Below are 24,377 nucleotides of genomic sequence, written 5' to 3'. Positions count from 1 at the left end.
AAATTTGATATACCCATGAGGAAGAGAAAGCGAATGCCTTTTTGCTCTTGCTGGGGAGAAAGGAAAGGTGGGGGGGCAGCTCAGAGACCCCTTGGCTGTGCAGCATCACACACGAGAGCCAGCCCCGAGCGCCTTGCGGAGGCAGCGGTGATGCCCCACACCTGGGTCAGGAGTGGGGGGGGGGATGTGTCAGACCGTCTCCGTAGTCCCCCGGGCTGTGCCTGTGCCCTCCTCAGGGACCCTGACCCCCCCCCAAGTGCTTGTTGTGGTGGGATGGCAGGGGACGTGTCCTCCTGGCAATGGGACTGCCCTCCGCCGCTGCCATGCACACCCCAAAACTGCACTCCTGGGGGGGCTGCACGTACTGTCATGACGGACACCAGCTTCACCAAGCTCTTGGGCGGATGGGAAGTGCGAATTTAATACGTTTTCCTTCTCTGACAGCAAGTCGAACACACTCCTCCCTTCCCTCCATTCTTAATGGCTTCGTTTTTCCTCCACTCCATCACTTAGCTGTGCTCCCCATCCCTGCTGCGCTCCCCACGGGGGGCCCATGGGTGATGGCAACCTCGCCGCCGAAGGCAACTCCCCCCCCCCCCATCTTTTGGGGACGCACAGCGTGCTGCTGGGATGGGTAAGGGGCGAGAGGACCCCCCCACCCCGCTCCAAGCCCCTTGGTGACCTGGCTCGTGGCCCCTCCGTGGCACCGTGGGGCAGGTGGTACTGCTCGGCGGCTGAGAAAAATCAAGTCGTTTTCTGAAGGGAGGGGAGACACCCCCGCCCCAGTGATTGGAAATCCATCTGTGACCGCTTGGAAAGTTATTTCTGCTACATGAAAGGCTGGAACGCGAGGACAGGGCCTTCTCCAGACTGTATCACCTCTTGGCTTCCCTGCTAGTACAGCTCATTTATTTGGCTTGGCACCGCCTAGCCGAGCCGCGTAGCTGCCAGGTTCACCATGTTATAAGGAGCTGCTGATGTCAGGAAGAGCTTTTGGCCGCAGGAAAGCCCTGCAGATGTTGTCCAGGTGGTTCTGCTCTCCCCGAGCGTTTAGGAATAGTCAAGCCGCGTAACAATTTTACGATGATTATTTTTCTTTCGAAACATGACTGGGTTTCCTATCAGGCGCTGGAGCAGGAGCAAAGGGCGGCGCGAGGCGCGAAGGCTGGACGAGGTGTGCGGCATGTGCTGGCAGGGCTGGCCCGCAGAGGTGCCAGAGGAGCAGGACCCAGCAAAGCGTGGAACTGGCACTCCAGACCAGCTTGGAAATAGCCGGCGGGCTCCTGCGTTCGGTGTTCTGCACCACGCCGCTCGTCAGGCAGGGCAGCCGGCGAGGCCGAGCAGAGGGAGAGGTGTTGCCAGCCCACGTTCAGGTTCTTGCGGTTCCCACGCTGCAGAATTTCGACTCGGGAGCCAGCTGAGGGAAAGAAAGACTCGTGTCGCCTCGCTGGTGGGGTGCCTGCCTTGAGCAAGCCCAGGACGAAGATTCCTTGGTGAGTTGGCCGAGCCTGGCTGCTCCCTGCCCTACGCGCTCCCGACCGGGGCAATGAATCACCACCTGCGGGTGCCTCTTCCTCATCTCCCATCCAAATCAAGGCAAACACATCCAGACCCAGAGCCTGCTCCCCCTCGAGATGCTCCGCACCGTGCTGCTGAACGGGAAGCTCAGGCCATCTGCAAAAAATGGGCTTATGCCCCTCACCTGGGTTAGGGGGGTGTTCGGATGCCCAGGGCACAACCTGCTCCTTCCCTCTCTCCCCGTTCCTTGGCTGTACGTAGCCTGGAAGACATGTGGACCCTGCGGGCAGAACCCCTGAGCCTGGCCTTTATTTATGTGGGAACTACTACTGAAAGCAAAGGAGATGTAGGGTCTGCTCAAAAGAAGCTGGGTTTGCAGAGGGCTCTTCCCCGTTTCCTTTGCGAACATCAGAGCCGCTGACATCGCTTGTTCACTTTGCTGTGTAATAGAGAGAGAAACCACAGTCAAGTTGCCTTAATGTTTATTTTATTTAAAGAATCAGAAACACAGTCATTGTAGTTCATTTGTACTCATATCTGCCAACATTTTCTAAATCACGTTAACATTCATGTATAACAAAAACATTTTCTGAGCTGTGCAAAGTTCAAAGGAATCGTTCAATTACTTGAACCCATTTCTAGAAGAGCAAACCTGGCATTTTACAAACTGAGGCCACCAGAAGCAGTCTTTTCTTTTCCCCTCCCTGTTGTAGGAGACGCAGATGCCTCCTCCTCCCCCTCTCCCTGGTATGACACGTAAAAATTAGACCACGGTACGAGTCGAACCTCCCTCAGTCCAGGACTTTCCGAACGGCACTGGGTCATGTTTTCGTATCACTGAGCTGTATTAAGTTCTGCACTTGTGCTCCTGGCATGGAAGTGATTTGTCCAAGAAGATTACTCAGTAACCCAAACTGTGATGATAAGCAATAAACAGGGGCCAGAAACAGCTGTTATCAAAATAGAAACACCCCCCAACACCACCCGCCCCCCCCCCAATATTTTTCCTTGCAGGAGGTATGACTGGAAGGGTTGTCGTCCATTAAAAAAACCATCATCCTCCCTGCAAAATATATTTTAAAGCACTGACTTCATGACACGGCATCTGCGTGTTTCCCTTGATCTTCTCATACACCAACTTTTGTCCTGTTAGAGTTAAGCATGAAAAGGTGGAAATCTGGAACCGTTTTAGATCTGGCTAAACACAATAGGCAGCAAGCAAGCCGTCATCCTGTTTCGTTTTTCTGAGTGTAGTAAATACACCCATGGAACAGAATTTTAAGAGAGCTTTAACCACTGTAAGTTGTCAGAAAAAATCTCCTCATCTCTGACAGATCTAACCCAGAATTTTTACTGGAATTGATAACACGCGTTTTGGTGTTGCTGACTCGCTAGCTGTGCAGTTTACTGTTTGAGGTGCAGTGATACCAATTCTGATCTGGACCAAAGCAGTGGAACAGATATGGCTCTAGTCTCAAGCAAGTGTTTCCAGAAGATGTTTCTTCAGTCTCTTATTGGTTATAAAAAGGCAATTTCCTCTCAACAGTAACTAAACTTTTAGTGGCTGACTCATTACAATCTGGAATATGAACAAATGCGGCAACGTTAAGTATAAAAAGAAACACCCTGAAAATGATGCCTCCCTGTTTGAAGGTGCTATACTTGGCCATGGACTGTGTTTCTGGAATCGGTTTGTTACATGTGACAGCAAGAAGAAACTTATTTTACAGAGAACAAAGTCACGGAGCTGAACTTAAATAGGAACGCTCACTTACATGGGTTTTGATATGTACTAGTATACACGGCTTGAATGAAAACAAAACTTACACCTTCGCATATGAAATACCGGTAACGCAGTAACGATGTTCACCCACTGGGCCTCTTCCTTTTAATAAGATCATCTCCAGGTTACAGTGCCTCCGACATGCTTTTAAACGACCACCACATGTGGGCTTTGGCAAACAGCCAGCTGCTGGCAAAGGCAAGGTACGGCTACGGCTACGAAAAGCCTTTCATCACGTTTCATTCTTCAAGAGCCGATGTCTTTTTAAGTACTCTCACAATCGCATTATGGATTTTTTTTTCTCATTCTGCTTCATACGAATAACTGGCTAAACTCGCTTTACATTTATTGCACCTTTAAGTCCCTGGTAGATGGAAGCTTATATTGCCTGATACGGTTTGTATGGTAGCTTGACCACGTTAAGAAATCGAACAGTCTCCAGAACTGTACATTTCTACAGTAAGAAATCACATTTTGATAACCCTAATTACAGCTGTCGCAGATCAGCTCTCATCTCCGTGACGCAACGACAGAGGAAAACTCCACGGTCCCTGCGCGTGCTAGAACCTGCAGTGTTCTTCTTATTGCCATGAAAAAGTCAATTAAAACAACTCCTCTGGGAATTACTTCCAATTCTGGAGTAATTATCACCCTCCAGACAGAACGCTGTGCTTCAGCATGGGTCTTCAGCCACTCTAAATAGGTAGGAGAGAGCGAGCGTGTGTGTGCTGCACTGGCACGCTCCCCCAGGTATATCTGTCGGTGACCAAGTGACTTTTTCTCTTTTCCTCTATGAAGCACGAACAAGCAGTCTGCTCTCCATCTTCGGGTGCGTTTCTAATTTCGTATGTTGAACGCAAATCTTGTTGCAGCCTCTCTGTTTAACCAAACCAAATCTTTAACAATTAAAAAAAATAGCACCAGATGTATGAAAAAGAGGAAATGTCTGATCTAGTAGGAATATATATAAAGTAGAGCAATTCTTACAGTAAAAAGGTACGTCATACAAAAAAGCAATGGAAAGTGATACTGAAGGACAAAAATCCATGCTGCATATAATAAGGGCAGAAGACAGGCAAAAGGGATTCTGCTCAAATAACCACAGTTTAATGGTGGAGCCGTACTTCCTCCAGGACCTCCCCGGCGGCAGCGCCAGGACACCGGGTGGTATGGGACTCTGAGCACTAACACACTCACTGACAAACTTGCGCAGCATATCTTTGAGGTATATAGAAAGCATGACATTAACGTTTTGGACTCCTCATTCTTTCTTGCACGCCGATGCACCGATCTTTAGCTGGGGTTTTCTCCACCCTCCCCTCCCTCTTTTTCCCTCGGGAAAACCAAAATCCCAGTTTAAGAGCTTCCTAGCACACCTCCTTGAACTCTCAAATCCATCTTGCATAGGCCAGTAATAAGAACACTGCAGCTCTGACAAATAAGTTACAGCAATATAACAACTTTCCTCTTAATTTTTTTTTTTTAAAGATATCTTCTCTATAATTTACACAAAGGGTTAACAGCCGGAGTTTAGGTTACGTACAGTCCAGATGGGCATCCTTTCAGTCTGTGATTCCAGGTGGAAGGCACTACTTCAACATACCACTGTATGCACTGCACGCGGTCTCGGGAGCACAGCGGGGCACTGCGTCTCCAGAGCTGTAGTCTGAAGGGCCTGGGGGGAGTCTTTGGAAATAAAAATGGCAGTGGTTATCAGTCCAGTTTCTCTTTGCTGTCTCTTCTTGTGCTATGCAGTTTCCCCTGAAAGCTTCTCCAGTCGAGAGAGCGGCGAGCCGTCCTCAGAAGCTCTCGACAAAGCTCCCGGGGAAGAGGCCCGTCCTGCCGTTCCTCTGCAACGTCCCTTTGTACCAGCCGTCCTCCCGTTTCTTGTGCACAAACACAATGTCACCTTCCTTCAGTTCGATCTCGGCCTCGCTCTGCGGCGGGTACGGGACCACAACACGGTACCTGCGGAGACAAAAACGTAAAGACCTGGTCAGCCTGCGGTTGAGCCTGCGCCTGATGGGAGCAGCCAGGCACCAGATCCAGAAACCTTGGGGAAAAATGCTTTTGGAAACATCAATAAATTACATTTTCTCATACCAGTTGTGTCTGATGCAGCTACATTTTCTACTAAAACTCAGTTTGATGGGGAGATTTCTGGCCAGCCTGACTGAAGACTTGACCAGGACATACTCTGGAGCCAGATCACGAAAGCAGGAGGGTATTGTCAAATGGCTGGACTACTTGTGGTGGTCCCTGCTCCCAGTCACGTGCCGAGCCTGCGCCGGGGACTCGGCCGCCTTCTCCCAGGGCTGCATCTGCCTCTGCTGTAACAGTTCCATTCAGCACTGCATCTGCTCCAGCCAAAGATCATAGAATCATAGAACGGTTTGGGTCAGAAGGGACCTTAAAGGTCGTCTAGTCCGACCCCCCTGCAATGAGCAGGGACATCTTCAACTCCATCAGGTTGCTCAGAGCCCCGTCCAGCCTGACCTTGAATGTTTCCAGGGATGGGGCATCTACCACCTCTCTGGGCAATCTGTGCCAGGGTTTCACCACCCTCATCATAAAAAAATCCCTTCCTTATATCTAGTCTGAATCTACCAGGCGCTACTAAAAAGTCTGTCCCCGCCTTCGTATAAGCCCCCTTTAAGTACTGAAAGGTCGCAATAAGGTCTCCCTGGAGCCTTCTCTTCTCCAGGCTGAACAACCCCAACTCTCTCAGCCTGTCTTCACAGGAGAGGTGCTCCAGCCCTCTGACCATTTCATGGCCCTCCTCTGGACCCGCTCCAACAGGTCCATGTCTCTCCTGTGCTGAGGACCCCAGAGCTGGACGCAGAACTGCAGGTGGGCTCTCACCAGAGCGGAGCAGAGGGGCAGAATCCCCTCCCTCGACCTGCTGGCCATGCTGCCAGTGATGCCGCCCAGGGTATGGTCGGCTTTCTGGGCTGCAAGCGCACGTTGCCGGCTCATGTCCAGCTTTTCATCCACCGGTACCCCCAAGTCCTTCTCCATCGGGCTGTATTCATGCTGGGGGTTGCCCTGACCCACGTGCAGGACCTTGCACTTGGCCTTGCTGAACCTCATGAGGTTCACATGGGCCCACTTCTCCAGCTTGTCCAGGTCCCCCTCAGACACGTCAACTGCACCCCTCGGCTTGGTGTCATCTGCAACTTGCTGAGGGTGCACTCGATTCTGCTGAATTGATGAAGATATTAAGCAGTACTGGTCCCAATACAGACCCCTGAGGAACACTACTCATCACTGATCTCCATCCAGACATTGAGTCATTAACCACTACTCTCTGGATGCAATCATCCAACCAATTCCTTATCCACCAAACAGTCCATACATCAAATCCATATCTCTCCAATTTAGGGAGAAGGATGTTGTGGGGGACTGTGTCAAAGACCTTACAGAAGTCTGGACAGACAACATCCATAGCTCCTCCCTTGTCTACTGATGATGAAAAATGGGGTTTGCAGCGCTCCCACCAACTGCCTGTGATATTGGCAGAGCCTAGCTAAAGCACTTCACATTTTTCTTAGTATGTTTCTTGAGAATGTACTTTGGGTCCCTCAAACCTGGAAGGGAAGCTAAAATGGAGAGGTATCAAATGACTTCCGAAGCACTCTCCAAACCAACAGGGAGCTCCTGTCCTAAACCATTTACAGGGCTCTCTGGGAACTTCTTAGTTTTCAAGTATCACTTCATTTCAATGAAGTAACTATGGGCCTGATCCTGATACAGCTATTCTGCACTCAGGCTTATCAGCAGGCATCGTCCTGAGAGCACAGACTGGGCCCTTTTATATCAACACACGTGCGTGCAGAGTAGCGAATGTATTTCTGCTGCACGGGTTTTTTTTCTTCAGCACATGTACTTTTGCAGTCATCTGGCATGTGGTTAACAGTCAATAACTGTCTTGCTAATTGCAAAGTAATGAATATAATAAGATAGATAAAAGATGCCAATGGATTACCTGAAGCCCATCTCCTGAGGATTAATGTTCCCACAACCACTGCATGGCCACTGATGCCTCAGTCATGTTTGTTACAAGGTGAGTACTTATTTAAAATAATATCCTATCCTGGAGGACTAACTTCAACATGCCCTGGAGGCTCTGGACCACTCCCTGAGGCCATTCCAAAAGTGAGCTGGTACCAAAGCGTGGGGCTTTTCAGTGGCAGTCACTAATTTTCTTTGCAGATGTTGCTCAGGTACCTAATGACTGCGGCTCTGAAACTAGGGCCTCCACTTTGACATGACAGTGAAAATACTAGCTTTGGCTCTATGTTTGGACATCTCCACGACCAAACATCCTTGGAAAATCATTAAACTCCATTTGGAGTGCGGGTTCTGCTCTAAAACCTGACTACGGGCTTTTTGTCTTGACACAGCAACAGTCATGTAGAAAATATACGTGTTCAAGAGCCATCAAAAATCTGCCGGTCATCTCTGTGCCTTGGTCAATAAATCTAGTTGTCACTTCCTTCCTCTGTGGAAAAGCAAATAACAGAGGTTGAAATGTGTGCTGCTGGCTGGCTGCAGGAAAATGGTCTATCATGCTATCATCTGTGGAACTGCTACACTTATATTATGAAGCTTTGCCAATTACAGCCATTATGCAAATGAATGCACACATTATTTCAAACACTCTGCTGCAGTGTTGATTAATTAAATTATCAGAGTGGAACAATTTTAGCTAAGATGATGCCAAGTTTCAGATCTCACAACTCTATGCACAATCACAGCGCATTGGAGCTCTGCACCAGGATCACAGGAGGCTTTGAGAAAGAAGAAGGTCGGACCTCAACATTAGTCAAGTGGTGCGGAGGTACCCACGGATGCTTTTGGCAGATCAGGAAACAGAAACACAGAAAAAGGTGGTGTCTTGGGCAGGGTCGCCCTGAAGACCCAGCTGGGACCGCCAACACCTCATGTCATACCTTAAGCAGAGAGCCATCCTTTTAAAGCCAGCCTACACCCTAGGAGTGAGGAGCTGCTGGTCCCCGAATGGTTCACATGAGGAGAGATGTGACCACGCTCAACAGGAATTCACCCATCGTCATAAAAGGGGTTCTACACAGCATCTCCTCAGAGATTTAGAAAAATAAATCTCAGTTGCTGCATTACCAAATGAAGTACTTTTTCCCATTTAAGGAAGCCCCAAACGCTACGGTTTAAATTTAATTATCTACGGTACCTCACAGGATAGCACCGAAGTGTTTTTGACAGAATAACGAAATCTTAGATACAAAAGACCTTGCAAATCGGTTAAGAAATCCTCCGTGAGAGATGGAAAAAGATGCTATGCTTTTTCCCTTGAGAGGCTTTTGAAGCGGTGCCTGGGAGAGGCAGCCCGGTGAGGGCTGTGGTGGGCAGCAGCGTGGGGCTGCCGGCACCGCAGGTCGCTGCTGTGCCACCCCTCCACACCTCCGGGTGGCATCTCAGCCTAGTTTATCCTCTGGAACCGAATTGCAAATACATATATTAGCCATATTTTTTTTGGCAGAAAAGATCTCTTCTCCCAGACGTCCTCCCTCACTCCCAAAAAGGCAGTTCTGTATACGTCTATTTATATCTCCCCTTTTCATTTCCCCTTTTGTCCCCTCTTTGAGAAGCTACTATAAAATTGTAGGTTTTCTTACACCAAACTGCTTCCTGGCATTTCAAATGGATCACAGAGCCCTTTCAATTTTGTCTGTGTCACATTACACCTCTAAATTACCAACTTTTAAAAATGCTAATTAGCTGGGCAACAATCATGATGACAAGTGTGGCAACCACCTCTGCCTATTATTAACGATGTTTGGTATTTTCTGTTGTAAATCGTACTCTCACATAGTTGTAATTCTGCCAAATGTTAACCGTTTTGGCCCAAACTCTCCACAGCAGCTGTGTCAGGCTGAGGGTCCCACATTCAGCCCAAATGGTCTCATCACCTCCAGAAAGAACGTGAGGGTTTTTGCAGCACCAGCAGGACCCAGGTGAGGGCTTCCACAAACTGTTCTCTGGTCCCCAAACTTGGGAGCAAAGACCTGTACTGTGGCCCCGCTGGTCTGTCAAGGATGTTATTCCTTCAGAAAATCACCTGCTCTCGGCCAGGTTAAAAGCATTCGAACCACCCCAAAATGGCACATGTTTAGTAGAGGCTTGTATGAGCACTGAAGGTAAAATCTCTGCTGATTCACGCTCCGAGACGTCCTAGCTCTGCCGGCCCTCAGAGGTTGCATTTCTCTTCCTTTCCCAGCAACGGGCTCTTCTCATGGTTTTTTTTTTCCTCAGGGCACCGACTTGATGTTGGACTTCCCCACTGCTGGCTGCTGTGGCATCCGTGGCTTGGGCACTTCATCCCTGGAGGGGACTGTCCGGGATGGGCAGTGGCCTGGGGAGGGTCCTCGGTGCCCAAGAGAAAATACATGAGGAGAGGCTGTGAGCAGCATCAGCAAGGACAGGGGATGGGGTTTGCCTGGGCAGGGAACCCTCAGGGAGTTGGAGAGCGGGGTAAGGCGAGGGAGAGGGAGCCTGATGGGAGAAAAACTGGGAGCCGAGGGAGAAATAGGGCCGTGATGAAAACTGGAAGGCTTGACAGAAGGTGTGGGTATGGCGGCTGAGGGGGGCAGCTGTGCTGAGCTGAGTCTGGGAGAGCAAAAAGAGCTTTGGTGGGAGGGAGCCTGGGGCTGGGACAGGACACCCCGTGGGGCAGGGGGCTGCATGGGTAGAGGCTGGCGCCGGGGCTGGGATGGGAACCCTGGCAGCAATTAACTCACTGAGAGCTGGGAATGGGTCCATCATCCCTGTCCCTCTGGTGTCAGCAAAGACCTGGGAATCCCACTGTCCCATGTCTTCACGGCACTCGTCCTTGCAGTCAAAAGAAACACCCCTCCCACCCAGATCTCTCTTTGCTACCACTGCTGACATCTGCAAGGCGCAGCTAAGACTCCTGACCTCAAAGAGATGTTACATGATGGAAGTTCTGGTTTTGTTTCCTTTAAAAAAACAAATCAACTAAAAATGTCATGTATGTAGATGCACAAAGACATCCATTACCTTAACAGAACAGGAACGTTTCACACCCAGGAATCTGAGATGAAGAAACAGGCAACTAAAATTGCCCATGACCCCCCTTTTGCTTGTGTGCAATATAATCTTTCGTTACGTGATCGCATACCATTTTTCTTATAGGACGCCTGCCTCATTTAGTACACAAAATGTCCTGCTCTGGACGTGAGTCAAGGCTGTGACATGGAAGAAACATGTGCCTGCCAAAGCCACCCCATCTTTTGCAGAGGTTGGAAGATCTCTAGCAAGTGACCACAGCGAAACTCACTGAGTAGCGCAGGTGTGGGGAAAGTGGCTCCTCTGACTCCCCCAGCTGCAAAGCCTCGTGCCACACTTTCCACGGAGTGAGACTCATCTCACGCACCCTAGCTGCGTAGGAGTCGGTTGTCTGGTCTAAATTAGTCATGCAGTCTCTCTCTCAGTGTGCACAGACAGGCATCGAACAGTATTGATCAGAACTGATCAGTAATTAAGGGCTGGGCTCAGGCCTGGGCACTGAGGAAAAAAACCCAAATACTGAGTAAATAGTGAGCCTGCTCACTGAGTAAATACATGCATCCAGGACACTGAGGGAGCTAGAGAAACTTAAGAAAACAGATGTACAATGAGGCAAATTAGGTCTGCAGGGCTAACCTCCAATCCGGTCCCATTTAGTGCTTGAGTTTGGATGCTTAATGCACGTTTCTGTTTGTCAAAGTATCATGCGCTCAGGGCAGGTTTCAGGCGTCCCAGACCTGTGACTCCAACAGAGCCCTTGTGTGTTAGGGCTACACAGTTAGTTCTGTGTGGGGATAGAGAATTGGTGACAATGAAGCATTTAGCCCAGTTAACCACTGCTCTTGCTTATTGGTGGAGCTCTGTTGCTCCATCCTTTTACTGGCAGGTTGCAGAGACCTGCAAAGCGCCTCTGCGCACTACAAGCCAGAACCCGCTTCACCATATTACGGTCTCTGAATCAGCAGCCTTAGAAGAACAAATCTCAGTTGGATCTTTTACCCTTCTGCTGGAAATATTGCTGGATTCAATTTCTGAGATGGTTAATTCTAGTTTCTCAGTCCCAAGGCAGGAATCCCCAGTCAGAGAAGCATTTAACCATGCGCATACATGTCATTGTTCAGTCAGAACTTACTCCTGGGGTCATTCCTCTAGTATCACTTTCCAGGAAAGAAAAAACCCCTTCCTTTGCTTTCCCTTTTGGCAAAGAAGATATACGTGCGCAGCAAAATTGAAGTCAATGGGCGTTAAGCACATGCTTGAATGCTTCCTTGAACTGGGACCTCAATTTCTAACGTGGCAGTGATTTGTAGAAAGGATACAGGGAAACACGGAGGGGTCTATTTTAAAGGTCAAACTCACTGCTCCCATCTTATTCTGCAGCACTGTTGTGGTTACAACGTGCTTGAAGGCTCCACAAAACCCGCAGAAACACGGCACAGATACGCCAGTCGTGACAGTAAGTCTGGATGCAACCGCTTTGTCAGAATATAACATGGCAGAATTAGTGCCAGTTACTATAAAAGAGTCAACAACGCGTGACATGTTTTACTCAGGTTCGCATCTGGGAACAGTGCCAGGCAGCGAGGGGAACATGACTCACGCGCGCACACACACGCACACTCAACTCCCCTGTTTTCCTTAACGTACAGTCATATTTTCTTGAAGGGGGTGGCAAGGAAAGTATGTTCCTTTGGCGCTGCTAGGCAGACAGCACATCCCTCTCCCACGTAAACCGACAGCGTCGGTGGGATGCGGGCAAGTCTCTGGCCCAGGCTCTGCCTCACCCCAGCGCATCCCTGTACTGGTCCTGTTTGTTGCACCAGCAGAAGCTGGACGGAGCGGTAGGTGGAAAAGAGCGTGTGGGGCACACGCAGCCTGACGGGGTATTCACCTGACAGTCAATCACTGCAACGCGAAGTGACAAGGACACCACCTGCGAAATTTCTCCGCTCTGCTGCTCGGACTGCTGGATGCTTTATGGCAGGGAGCAGCTGAAGGAAGGTGGTTTTATAAACCGATAGTGGGAAACTACACCCAGAAGGCAGAGATGGGCACTAACTATCCCAGCAAACCAGTTAAATATCAAGGCTAAACGACAGGAGAGCTAGGAGCAATGTCCTTTCCAATCCAGCCATCCATAACCAGGCTTTGGAATATCAATTAGGACAAGGTCAAATAATTGTTTTCCTCGCTCTCCCCGTGCACAAAAAATGAACGAGAGCATAAACATTAGCAGCATCTCTGAGAGGGCGAAGCTCTCGTCACCTTCCTGTCTGACTGGCTGCGACTCCCACGAAGGGCTGCGCTGTCAGGGGGAGGAATAGGCAATTCTTCCCTTAAATCGTGAGCGTTGAGCCGCGAGCAATCACAGCCTTTTAATGCGCCTCCATATGTCTAGCGGCATGACCGCTCGGGTTTGAGCAGTAGCCTGGATGTGGCGAGTGCCGGAGCTGCAAGGCAGCCTCTATGGGAGAAGTAGCGGTGCTCTGCTGCTGCATGAGCCTCGCTTCGAATGCTGTAAATATTAAGGAATGTGCTACTTCTTCCAACCTTTCAGTGCTCTGTCTCTATGCGCACAGATGGGCGTTGGGAGACAGAAAGCCAAGTACAGCTAAGTGCACTGAAATGCTTTGCAGCTTTTTAAAATTTCATCCAGCATCTGAATCTGTTTATCTAACCTTTTTTTCCCTCCCCTCCCTTTTCTTTCTCAGAGAATTGCTCCTACTGTGCGGATGAAATGCACCAAAATGCAAACAAGCAAAATACGGAGCTGAGTGACGTTGAATGCGAGTTCCTCCATTGCCAGATGTGAAAAGAACAAGTGGTTTGAAAACCATAATTTGTTTTAAAAAAAATATAATTTGGTACTTCTGAGCAATTTGATGATTTAATGAGCACAGATGGATGTGGGATGAATTTCTTGGAGACAAGTGTTTAATGTATCTGCTCAGATTATTCCAGGACTAAGCATTATCCTTCCTAGTGCATGAAGGTAATTAATATTTCCCATTACGGGCATGAGAAAACCCATATGATCAGTTAAGGAATGCAGATACACCAATGATATGGAAGTTAATTCATAAATCAATTAGAGAATCTTGCCTGCTGTGTATAATTAGGGTTACTTCAATTATAGCTTATTTTCGGATTTAAGACTCAGGAATTAAAATGCTTAAAACCAGAGTAAGTTCCTCACCACCATATACTGCAATTGGAAGTATTTACTCAGTTTCAGCAGTCTAAATCTATTTACCCCTAATTCCAGCATGGCTGAGCAGATGCAGTTAACCCATGTCCCTCTGGTTCTATTCTGCCACTTAAAATTGTCATCAGTTAAATGTTTCACTATCCAGACCATTCAGAGGTGAACTGACAAATTTCTAGGATTTGGGACTAGCCCTGGCATGTCAAATAATGTGTCTGGACTTCTCTGCAGTAAAGCTTTGAGAGCAGCACCTTAACAGCCAGCTCTGGAGATGTCAGGGGACGTTCTTCTTGGCTTCTTTTCACGGCTACATTTAACTAAAGGTACAGCATTCCACTGATTTAGTTACACTGGTGCTAAATCTGGTTTATATTGATTTAGCTTTTCTTATAGCATTAATCTAAACTGATGTAGACCAAATTAAGTGTGCCTAAATAGGGATTGGTTTTTCACTCCTTTCACTAAATTGCTTTTTCATGGATTTTAAGGACAAGAGACTACTGTGATAGTCTGCTTTCACTGCCTTCATTACAATGCTGAAGGACTTGCCTGCATTTATTTCTGCTTCAAGTCTAATAGCTGCGCTTGAACAACAGCATCTCTTTTAGACAAAATGCCCAATCTAGAGTAAAAATATTCCCATGTCTGTCCTGTCTGCAGTCTCTTACAGACTGTTACCAAGTCATTCCTAAGCCTGCTCTTTACCAGGTGTACCAGAGCTCCCTGTATCACTCACTGCAAGTATATTGTTTCAAATCTTCCATTGTTCTTATGATGCTTCTCTGAGGCCACTCCACTTTGCCTCAGATTTGGCTCTTCTGAAATATACTGTTACTCTGCGTTCTCCTTACCGATGCGTTGAATCAGCTCTGTACCAACGGGTCTGCCCTCTTCATCACCCACCTCCCGCTTCAGTCCTCTGTTGTGCAACAGCAAAATCTTTATGTTGGACAGTGCAGGTCCAAGACCCAACTCTCGTTGGGCTACCCTACATACACACACAATCATTTTCTAGTGACTTCTGATCTAGAGTTAGATTTGATGCCAGTGAATCAGTCTTCAACCCACTTAGTATCTACTGTGTCAGTTCTGTACAATTTACTCAGCAAGACATTTTATGGTCACAAACCAGATGCCTTAGAAAAGTTTAAATACGTTACAGTGTCATTGTTACCTTCCCAACCAAATTTCAACCTGCATTCAGTGAAACACTGTGTAAAGTATGAACTGTCCTGTAGTATTCCTTATTATGCCCTGCATCATCTGCTCCATGATCCCAACTAGATTCAGGGTCAGGTGGCTCGCCCAGTCCGTTCTCTTCAGCCTCTTTCATACACTCCAACAAAAAAAGTTTCTTTCAAACTTCTGGAACTTTACTGTTGTTCCAAAATTGTTTTAGATATCAACTCCAGAGAGTTTCCTAGACTGCTTCTTGAAAACTCTTTAATGCTTTTGTAAAAAACCCGTTCTCCTCAATCACTTTTTGAATGGAAAGCATTTCGATAGCATCGTATCAGTGCATTACCCATTCCCTTCCCAGCCCTCAAACTGCAGTCTTGTAGAAAATATTTACCTGAAGCCAATATGACTCTGCAGGTGGAGACCTAGCTCTTTTCTGTACCCGTTTCTAGTCGGCTCTCTCTCTCTCCATCTGCCTTTGTATTTTGGTGTTCCTACTCTACTCTTTTTGGGTTTGCAAGGCCAGTTACTCTAAGGTACCAAGGTGCAGAGCAGGCTGCTGAAATGAACTCCAGAATCACTGGTACATTCCTCTCTAGAAATGAGCCACATTTTTGGTAACAGGTCACTGAAGACGGCGCTACCTGTAAGTATCCTAAACAAGGAGAATTTGAAACAGTCTTTCGTATTGCAGAACAGGCCAGAAAGGGCCTTGATGAGCAAACGCATCACCCCTGCTGTCCCCAGGCACGAAGCACCACAGGACAACTCCAGAAGTTTATTAAAACACAGGGATCCCACTTAAAAAGTGGCCTTTGCCAGCAGCATTTACACCCTTTGGGCTCAGAAAGCACTGCTGTCCTCCATACTTAGACCAGGGCTGTGTGGTGTCACGGACAGCTGCTGCTCACCACTTTTTTAATCGATGAACATTAAACGTGCACTGTGTGTCAAATGATTTTCAACGGGCAGATGCACGTAAGCCCTGTCTTCCTAAAAGACAGCTGAGCCACCTACAGTCAATCCGCAGAGCAGCAAAACTGCAACAACCCTTCAGCAAGCGAAACTTGCAGCCCTCCTCCAAACGCTCCCTGAGGATGCAGGCGACCTCAGGAGACGCACGGCTTACCTTTCCCGGGGCAAAGGCTTGGGCTCTGGCCGAATAGCTGCCATGGAAGAGAGGGGCTGCCTGGCAGGAGAAGGGATGGAAAAATTCAAATCCAAGGAGCCCGTTTTCCTGTGCAGAGGCTCCAGCCCCATGGCTCCCTGCATTTCACTCTCGATAGGGCATGAGCCGGCCCTGCCGTGGCTGGAGAGGGAGGAGAGCTCGGGTCCCACCGCCCCTTGCAGGACTCCTTCGATGGCTGCCTGGGGGTCGTGCGTGGGGGACACGGACGGTGGGGAGCGCGACTTCTTTTTTGTTGATGCTCCTGCTAGAAGTTTCAGCAGCCCGCTCTTCTTCTCCTTCTGCAAAGGAATCAAATGAAATACGGGCAGTGAGCAGACATACCAACACCTTTCATTTTTCTTTAGGAAAAACACCATGTGTGTGGCAGGAAACCTCCCAAAACTGCCACGACTAGAGGTCGATCCAGGTAGAACTTGAGCTTTCGGTAATGAAGTTCCTATGAAAATTCCTCCCCATCCAACAGGGCTTCAACTCGTTCAGCAGAGTAAGGACCTAACATACTGCAAAGATTATCTCCATTTTCAAATCCACCCAGGCAGTGATCATGTGCCTTTTGAAAGAAAGAGTGCAGTTACAGTGGGACAGCAAAGGTACAAACTTCCCAATCAAAGTGCTGCCCTCTCTTTTCCAGGAGAATCCTGTCCCACAATAGAGAAACTCCCCAAAAGTAACAAATCAGGCCGTATGGCTAAAAACCTCCACTGCGAAGCACAAGGGTCTGAGGAGAGATTTCAGATCCCAGCCCATTGCAAGAGAAGCACTCATCATTACTGCCTCATTTACTACCTGATGCAGATTTACTGTGGGGAGAATGGAGGCACAAGACAGTGGTTTAATAGCTCTTTCCAGCACATGCTGCCCTTCACATCCTGCATCACACAGCTGTACCTACTCGCCTCTCCCTCCCAGAAGTGGGTCGCTTCTCCTCATGCGTTAAGGTAAAGGTATCACCTTGATGTTGGAAGATAGACCACCAAATTTACAACTGGCAATTGCAGTGGCAGTGCACGGGAGGTTTCAAAGTTCTACAAGGGTTTCTGATACAAAGGAATGAAAACGAGATAACAGCACCCTTTAAATTAATGTAAAAAAAAAAAAAAAAGTTCAGCCTGCATTACTGAAGAAACACATCTGACCTTGTGGGTTTTATAGCAGTGTGAGAAATCCTGCTGCACATTTATCTCAAGCACACACAAATATCAAATATTATGTCCTTCAGCTAGAAAGTTTTTTGGGTAGAGGGATTGTGTGCAGAAACTGGCCATCCTCCAGTATGTGCTGCACAGCGCTGGGCTAGGTTGCAACCAGCAATGCTGTGCAGTAAATTTTCCATTTTTTTTAATGACACAAGAAGTTTTGCATAAGGTCTGTTAGATTTCTTCCTCTTCTGTCAGAAGTATAAGCCATTACCCAAGACTATCTTCAGAGACTCAGGGCTGTGAAGTCTAGCTATATTTGATTATTTGTTCTATAATAGGATCCCAAGGGATAAAAACCAACCCAGCAACTGCAATACTTATGGAACAGAAACTATCTCTCTGTCTTTAAGCAGGAACACTCTTTGGAAATATAAGCCAGTAATTTATTTATTCTCTGTAGACAAACTGTCCCATGCAAGGTTTAAAATGATGCTCTTTTATGTGCTGACTGCTGAAGTAATTTCTCAAAGCAGCTTTAAAGAATAGGAGGGCTACAATAAAATAAATACAAGCTTTTAGAAGATGCTTGGATTTACTACAGTAAATGTACTTGGAGTATCTGATATCTCTACTCCCAAAGTTCTTCTTTGCACTCTTTAGCGGTCACAGACTGGTAAGAAAGCAGAAATACCTTAGATGTTAAGACATGGAAGAGCTAAAATGAAGCATAGTTGTTATCACAGAGACAACATCCACTGATCTTCGAAGAGTAGAGTCTGAACTATGATTCCAGATCCCAGTCTCCTGTATACCACCGGTTCCAACTATACGCTCTGTTTAAAAGGGCGTTTGTCACTTACAGGATGAAAGGATCCATCCTGCCAAGATGTTCATCCAGGCAGAATCCATGGAAGCTAAGGGAGGCTGGCCATATGGCACCATCAGGTCAAACATACTAAATAAATTCCCCTGGCAAAAATAGAAAAGCAGACCAAATGCCCCTGATAAACAGCTTCTTTCCCCAATGGGAAGGGACCGGTGTGGGAACTGTGGTAGGTGTGCACGCTGGAATTCACCTGCAGCACCAGGAAAACACTTCAGTGTTTCTCTCACTCTCTAATTAAGAAATATCGCTGCTGTCACTGTTATATCAAATTTTAAAGCTTTTCACGAAATTGCAGAACTCTCCTTTCCCTGTGGCACACTGAAACAATAGCTCTAATGATCCCAGCATACTGTGTCAATATGCATTTGAAGGTGTCTAAAGGTCAGTGACAGAATACAATAGCCATTGTGGGGCTCTGGAGAAACAGCTATTGTGCAGCAGTGAGCACTTTGAGCCTCTTTAATTGGCAGCTCTGCACATGCAAAGTAACTATGTGAACTAAAGCCCTGTATAATGAACAATTAATATTCCTATGTGGTAGCAGCTTTTCTAATTTTTGCTTATAATTTAAATACCTTGGCAAATTTTCATTAGAAAAACCTTGTGTGACCATTTAAGGCATAGAAGCAAAAATCTTTGGAAAGAAGGAGATGCATATATTCACACCCATCTGCACATTGAAAAGCAGATGAGTCTGACAGTCATTCCATTTTGTTTACAAGAACGGCTTCCACTCTACATGGTTAGCCCTGGCATAAATTTCTACACTCAGGCTACTACCCCTCAGATAACAGAGAGCTATAATGAACTTGCTGATCCACCCTTTGCTCTACTTTAACAAAAGGAAAAATAAAGAATTGATTTTTAGCCCTTCTTAGTCCACTGAGCATTTTACTAAACTTTTGAGACTAAGATCTGTGTTCTCTAAAGAGAGAAGATGACTGACTTCAATTGCTAAGCCTAGCCCTGCTAGTCAAAACCTTGAGTCCCATTCTTCCCATCGTGGCCTTGGGCAAGATATTCAGAGGTGAACTGACACTAACCACTTTGGGTGCCTGGAGATTAGACATCACATCCAGCACTTTTTCTCTCTGAGTCTGGCAAATGCTCTCAGCCTTCTGGTGTCACGCTGCCAGATCCTCTGCCGAAGCTGCTCAGAGCACTTCAAGCAAAACAAGGACTGTAAGGAGCTGATAATTTACTGTGATGTCTCTCATGAGACACAGATTGGGTTTGAACCTCCTGTGATCAGCAGTTCAACTTAAACCCCTTCATGCCTCCTCCCCCCATCTGTAAAATGGGACTAAGTTAAAACTCCTCCTTGCGCCGTGGGAATTCGTTAATGACTCCAGTGTTACAAAGCTGTACATTTCTTTGAGAGCAATCAGTCCTTTTCCATGGCTTTAATATTAAAAAAAAAGACAAGATTTGGAATGGGATGTTAGTATGCAGTCCCAGCAGTGATTTATTGCAAATGTCCAAGTATTATGAATTCATTTAATATTTAGTGTAATAGCAGCCATCCTTCACAAGAAATTAATTTAATATTTATATGGCTGTCCAAGACAGTCCTTTCTTCAGCAGTTTCACTGTAAATCAACGAGGCATTAATGGGCATAAATGCTGCAGAGAAATGTACACCGATTGGTTACAGACTCTGGGGGTTTTGAAGAGAGATAAGAAGTTTACAGAGGACATATCTGATGACTTTCAGGAATTAAGTTTTTGAATGGAGAAAAAGATGCTTTACTTTTTTCATTCACAGATGGCTGTTTTATTGTTTTCTAGGAAATCTGCAATCTACTGAAACAGCTGTGTAATTATTGAGTTTTCTTTGTCTAGTAGCTACATTTCCAATTGACTGCAAACTGTGTTTGACGTCCCTACCTCCTGAACCTGCCAAGGTCAGACCTTCGCATCTGTGTTGATGGATGGCTTCACAGTATGGACAGCACTCCTCCCATCGCCTGGTTACTGCCCACATTTTTAACTGAATTTAAATCATCACCTTTGTGTTGCTCAGGATTTATTCTAGGAGGTTTAGAGTCAAAATTTCCAAACCACTAATTTCACAAGGATCAATAGCTTGTTCAAAAAGAAGCAAGAGTGAAATTAGCTCTTTCAAATAAATCCCAGGCTGTTTCTAGTTAAGAAAAAAAGCTCTGTGAACACAGACAGTATAGGCAGGTCAGAATTTCTTACTTCTCTAGCAAAGCCTACGCTTGAGACTCCATTCCTACGGTGTAGCACGAAGGAATCTCAGTGGAAATCAGTGTCTGGCAGCACAAGGATGGAAGGAGCAGCATTTCCCTGTGAAGCGTACACCTGGGGAAGCCAGCACTCGGGCAGGTGCAAGTTCCCCTTGCTATGTCGCTGTGGGAACGTTTGGAGAAGTGAATACAGTCTGAGCTTAAGAACTCATGAAGGACTAGATGAAAATTAAAGTCTCAGATATGTAAATGTTGAAATATTTTGCTTCACAGTAATTGGGGATGATTTTTCCCCTCATTAATAACCCCACTTGAAGATAATAACTAGCTCTTCTTTCAGCTTCAGGGATGAGATGAGCACAGAATGCAGCTACTTCGTTGATGACTGAGTGATAACAGAGTCCCCTGTCTGCAAAGTAATAATCATACCATAATCCAAATACCAATTATATGTACTGCCTATATTAATACAGATCTTTTCTTTTTTTAACCACCCTAATAAACAGAAAATTCTGTTTTAGTTTTCTTCATCTGCAGTTCCTAATACTTAATTTCCTAACTATCCAGGCTCATTAAATAAATGAAGAAACCTTACCACAGCTGATAGAAAAACTGGCTCCAGCCATTGAAATGAAGTAATTTCTCATGCAACACCAGTTACCTCAACAGATAAGAGAGCCAGAGGGAGAAAAAGGTTTCACTTAAAAATGAAGAAAAGAGAAACAAAACTGTTTAAATGCTGACCTGAGCTCTACAGAACAAATGAGGAACTCATCTATCAGTCAGTACCCCCAAACCACTACTATTGCTTGTTTAACTTGGTCAGTACTTGTTTTCAGTAAATTTAAGTTAATGTCTGGAGAACAGTACATTTTTATTCTGATTCCAACGTGGCTACTGGTCATTGATGCTTGCATTTAAAAAGTAGGTGGTATTTTGGATTACGTGGTTTAGGAAAAAGCTATTCGGGTTTTTAAAATCCATAAAATTATTGGACTTGAGATTTTGATAATTATTTAAAAGGCACAAAAAACAAACCAGCATCTTCTCAAAGGAAAGCTTCAGGTCTGGAATGTCTTTGGATATGTATTTATCATTTGCAGTTTGCCACTATTTCTCATGAGGCACAGATGACATACTGAACAAGACAACAGTAATTACTTACTACACAATTACTTCTGATTTTAGGGAAAGACTAGTTTTGTACCATACATTGTATGGAAATATTTGCCCAAGCTTTAGTTTTTAAGGGACACAACTGCTTCTGGCCAGAAGTCTATTATTATAATCTCAGTATACAAGTTAAATGCCAAAGAACAAAAAGGATTTTAGAATCATAATATCATTAGCTTTTAAAAGCCAGTGATAGTAATATGCATACATACATGCACAAACATATTACTTATGGTCACTAATTTGAAGATAACTAGTAGTAAAAAGCCAGGAGAAAAAAAGGAAAATATCTTGCAGCTGGACCTGATTGGGAATTTCAAATGTTTTGAAAACAAAACTGAGAAGAAGAAACTAGTGTTCAGGTCCCAGTACAGCAAAGCACATAGGCACTTCATCATGTGCTTCTGTTGAACGGGGCGGATGCAAGGCTCTAGAGACTACTAAAAGAGAAAAAGAGGGAATCTAAAAATATATTTGAATATTCAATTTAGACGGAATATTAGATCTTTCAAACACTGGAACAAAGTTAAAGGCTAGCTCAAAAGGAAAAAAACCTGAAGAGGAAGCAGAGAGTCTCAGCTATCAGTGAGCTTCCTGGAGGCTGCTGAATTCATAACAGGCAGAAGGCAAAAGGAACGCTAACACGATTAATGGTGAATGAGGGACAGACGATCTGCTGCACTGATATTGTCTTTTTTCTGTGTTTGATGGAGGGAGAAGCTGATGGATGGATAGTTTTGTATTTCATTGCTTTTCCTGGCCTGGTATGTAGGGAATAGGTGATGGTTATGAAAAGGATGGAAAGTTGTTAAGATACACAACTTACTCCATGCCCCAATAACAGTTTTCAGTGATATTTTTTAGTGGGAACAGCTGAAACAGAGCACGAGGGAATTGAAAACTACTGCTGTGATGAAGTAACTCAAAATTGTGTCCTGACAAAGTGAAATGCAAGGACAACACCAAAGAAGGTGATGAAACCATGGTTCTCATGAAGCCTGTGGCAACATTTCCACTTATTTCCAAGGAGCCACTATCTCTAAAACTGTGCTCAGATGGATGTGTTTTAGTCCTGATTTTAGTCCATCTCTTCCTTTGAAGTGTGAGCAACCTCTTTGGGAACACAAAAGAAGGGAGTAGGCATGATATCCTTGCACACACTTGACATTCAGCTCCCTTCTTCACGCCGCAATCCACTGGATGTTTGATTAGCCTACAGCAAGTAAGGGAACTTCAGCACAAAGCACTGAGATCTCCCCTTCTCTGCTCCACTCTCCTGCCTGCCGCACAGCCTATAGAGAGGCGTAAAGCATACATAATTTCCCTGGGGAATGTGGGCTCCCATCTCATTTTGGGAGAAAACAATCCAGGAGTTTCACACAAGTGCTTCAAGTGTGGGATGCCCAAGCATGAACAAGATTTCCTGCTCAGTCGTATAAGAGATCCTCATCTTTTATTTCTGGAAGGAAACCTTGGCACCCTGCAGAGCTGGGCACATGCCCTGAATCTCAAGTGGAAGCAGGTAACTTCCTCAGACTGAAAAAACAAGATCCAAGCCACCCTTTCCTACCAGTATCTCCCGCTGGCTTAGACACCTGTTCTGCTTGTCAGATTTTGTGAACCCAATTTTCTAGGCACTTAATTCTACCCCCACATTAAATGGGAATGATGAATTCCAGTACAAAGCAAGAGCCTTAAAGGCAACAAACCTCCGTACTCAGCAAAAGTTAACAATGTCCATTGTGAAACTAGCCAAAAAGCAAATGCAATGTGCGCTCTGGGAATACAAATCCCAAATATTCCCATGCTACTATTGACTCTAAACTGCCTATTCTCACACAGAAAGGGAGTCACTCCTAAAACCTGATGCTCAGCAGTGTCCAAAAGGCAAAAGAGAAGATTGGGAATTGTTAGGAAAGGTCTAGAGAAAGAGGTAAAAACCACCTGTAGAAAACAACGCTGCGGGAAGCCCTGCCATACGTACCTTCCTGAACGTTGTGTCCTGTTCTGGCCACCGCAGCTGGAATAGGATATTGCAGAACTATGAACAGCACAGAGAAGGGCAGCGGGGACCATGAGAGGTGTGCAACAACTCCTGTACATTGGAGATGCCTGCTTGGAAAGCAGACAACTGACGGGAAATATGATAGTGGCTTACAAAATCCCTGCCTGCACAGAAAAGGTAACTTGGGAACAGATCGGTTATTTCCCACAATACAGGAATTAGGGGGAACCTAATGAGATTATCAGGCAAATCGTTGAAACTAAAAAATAGGAAGCACTTTTTCACACAACACATAATTAAATGGAGACATACTGCACACAGTACTGTGGAAGCCAAAAATATGAACAGGTTCAAAGGGGATTAGACAAATTAATGGAGAACAGATCTAGCAAGGGCTATTAAAATAATGGTATGGATCCAACCTCTGCTTCAGGAAGTCCCACCAGGTAAATGAAACAGCACTTGCAGCATACACAGGGTGACTCCACCTCATTACAAAGAGATCATAAAAACAGTGAGAATGATTGCTATGATAAAAAAATTAGCTATTTGGGCAAGAGCATAGGAAACAGGACAAAGCCAGGACCGAGCCCTCCCCTGTGCCCTCCCAGCTTTGGGAAATCAGCTGCTCAGAGATTTCCTCAGCTGCAGGGGTCTGAGAGAGGGCAAAAGGCAGGCGGCAGGATGCAGCGTCAGCCAAGGAAGAGACACAAAAGGTTAGGAACTGCAACCCCAGAGCAATTCACAGCCCTGCAACTGCTATTTGGATTCCTCAGCTCCGTCTCTGCTGTGCAAAACATCGTAGATCGAGGGCTGCAGCACTCACCCTGCACCAAGGAGCCACAAAAATAGGGATGCCGGGGCTGACAAGGCCCTATTGCTTCCCGGAGCCCAGCTTGCTTCCTAACGTGGCATTGCACTGCTGTTGTACGTACCAAGGGCTTCCTCAGAGCCACCATGGGGGTCTCCTACATAATCCTATGCCGTGTCTCAAAGACCTACCCTAAACTGAAGCCCAGCAAATG

The 24,377-nt window shown here is 46.1% G+C and overlaps 1 protein-coding gene across 1 annotated transcript in view; it reads right to left on the bottom strand.

Annotated features, from left to right (window-relative positions):
* Nucleotides 1-1,988: 1,988 nt before the first annotated feature.
* The window catches only part of SH3RF3 (SH3 domain containing ring finger 3), a 250,662-nt gene continuing 228,273 nt past the window's right edge, over nucleotides 1,989-24,377 (bottom strand). Inside the window, exons 9-10 of the mRNA XM_052774044.1 lie at nucleotides 15,880-16,217; nucleotides 1,989-5,269 (exon numbers count right to left, since the gene is read on the bottom strand). Coding sequence (XP_052630004.1) covers nucleotides 5,101-5,269; nucleotides 15,880-16,217 — 507 coding nt within the window. The 3' untranslated portion in view covers nucleotides 1,989-5,100. The remainder of the gene's footprint in view (nucleotides 5,270-15,879; nucleotides 16,218-24,377) is intronic.

This window comes from Harpia harpyja, chromosome 22, assembly GCF_026419915.1.
Source record: "Harpia harpyja isolate bHarHar1 chromosome 22, bHarHar1 primary haplotype, whole genome shotgun sequence".
Taxonomy (NCBI): domain Eukaryota; kingdom Metazoa; phylum Chordata; class Aves; order Accipitriformes; family Accipitridae; genus Harpia; species Harpia harpyja.
The sequence above is the reverse complement of the archived record's forward strand: the minus strand, read 5'-3'. Positions and strand labels throughout refer to the sequence as shown.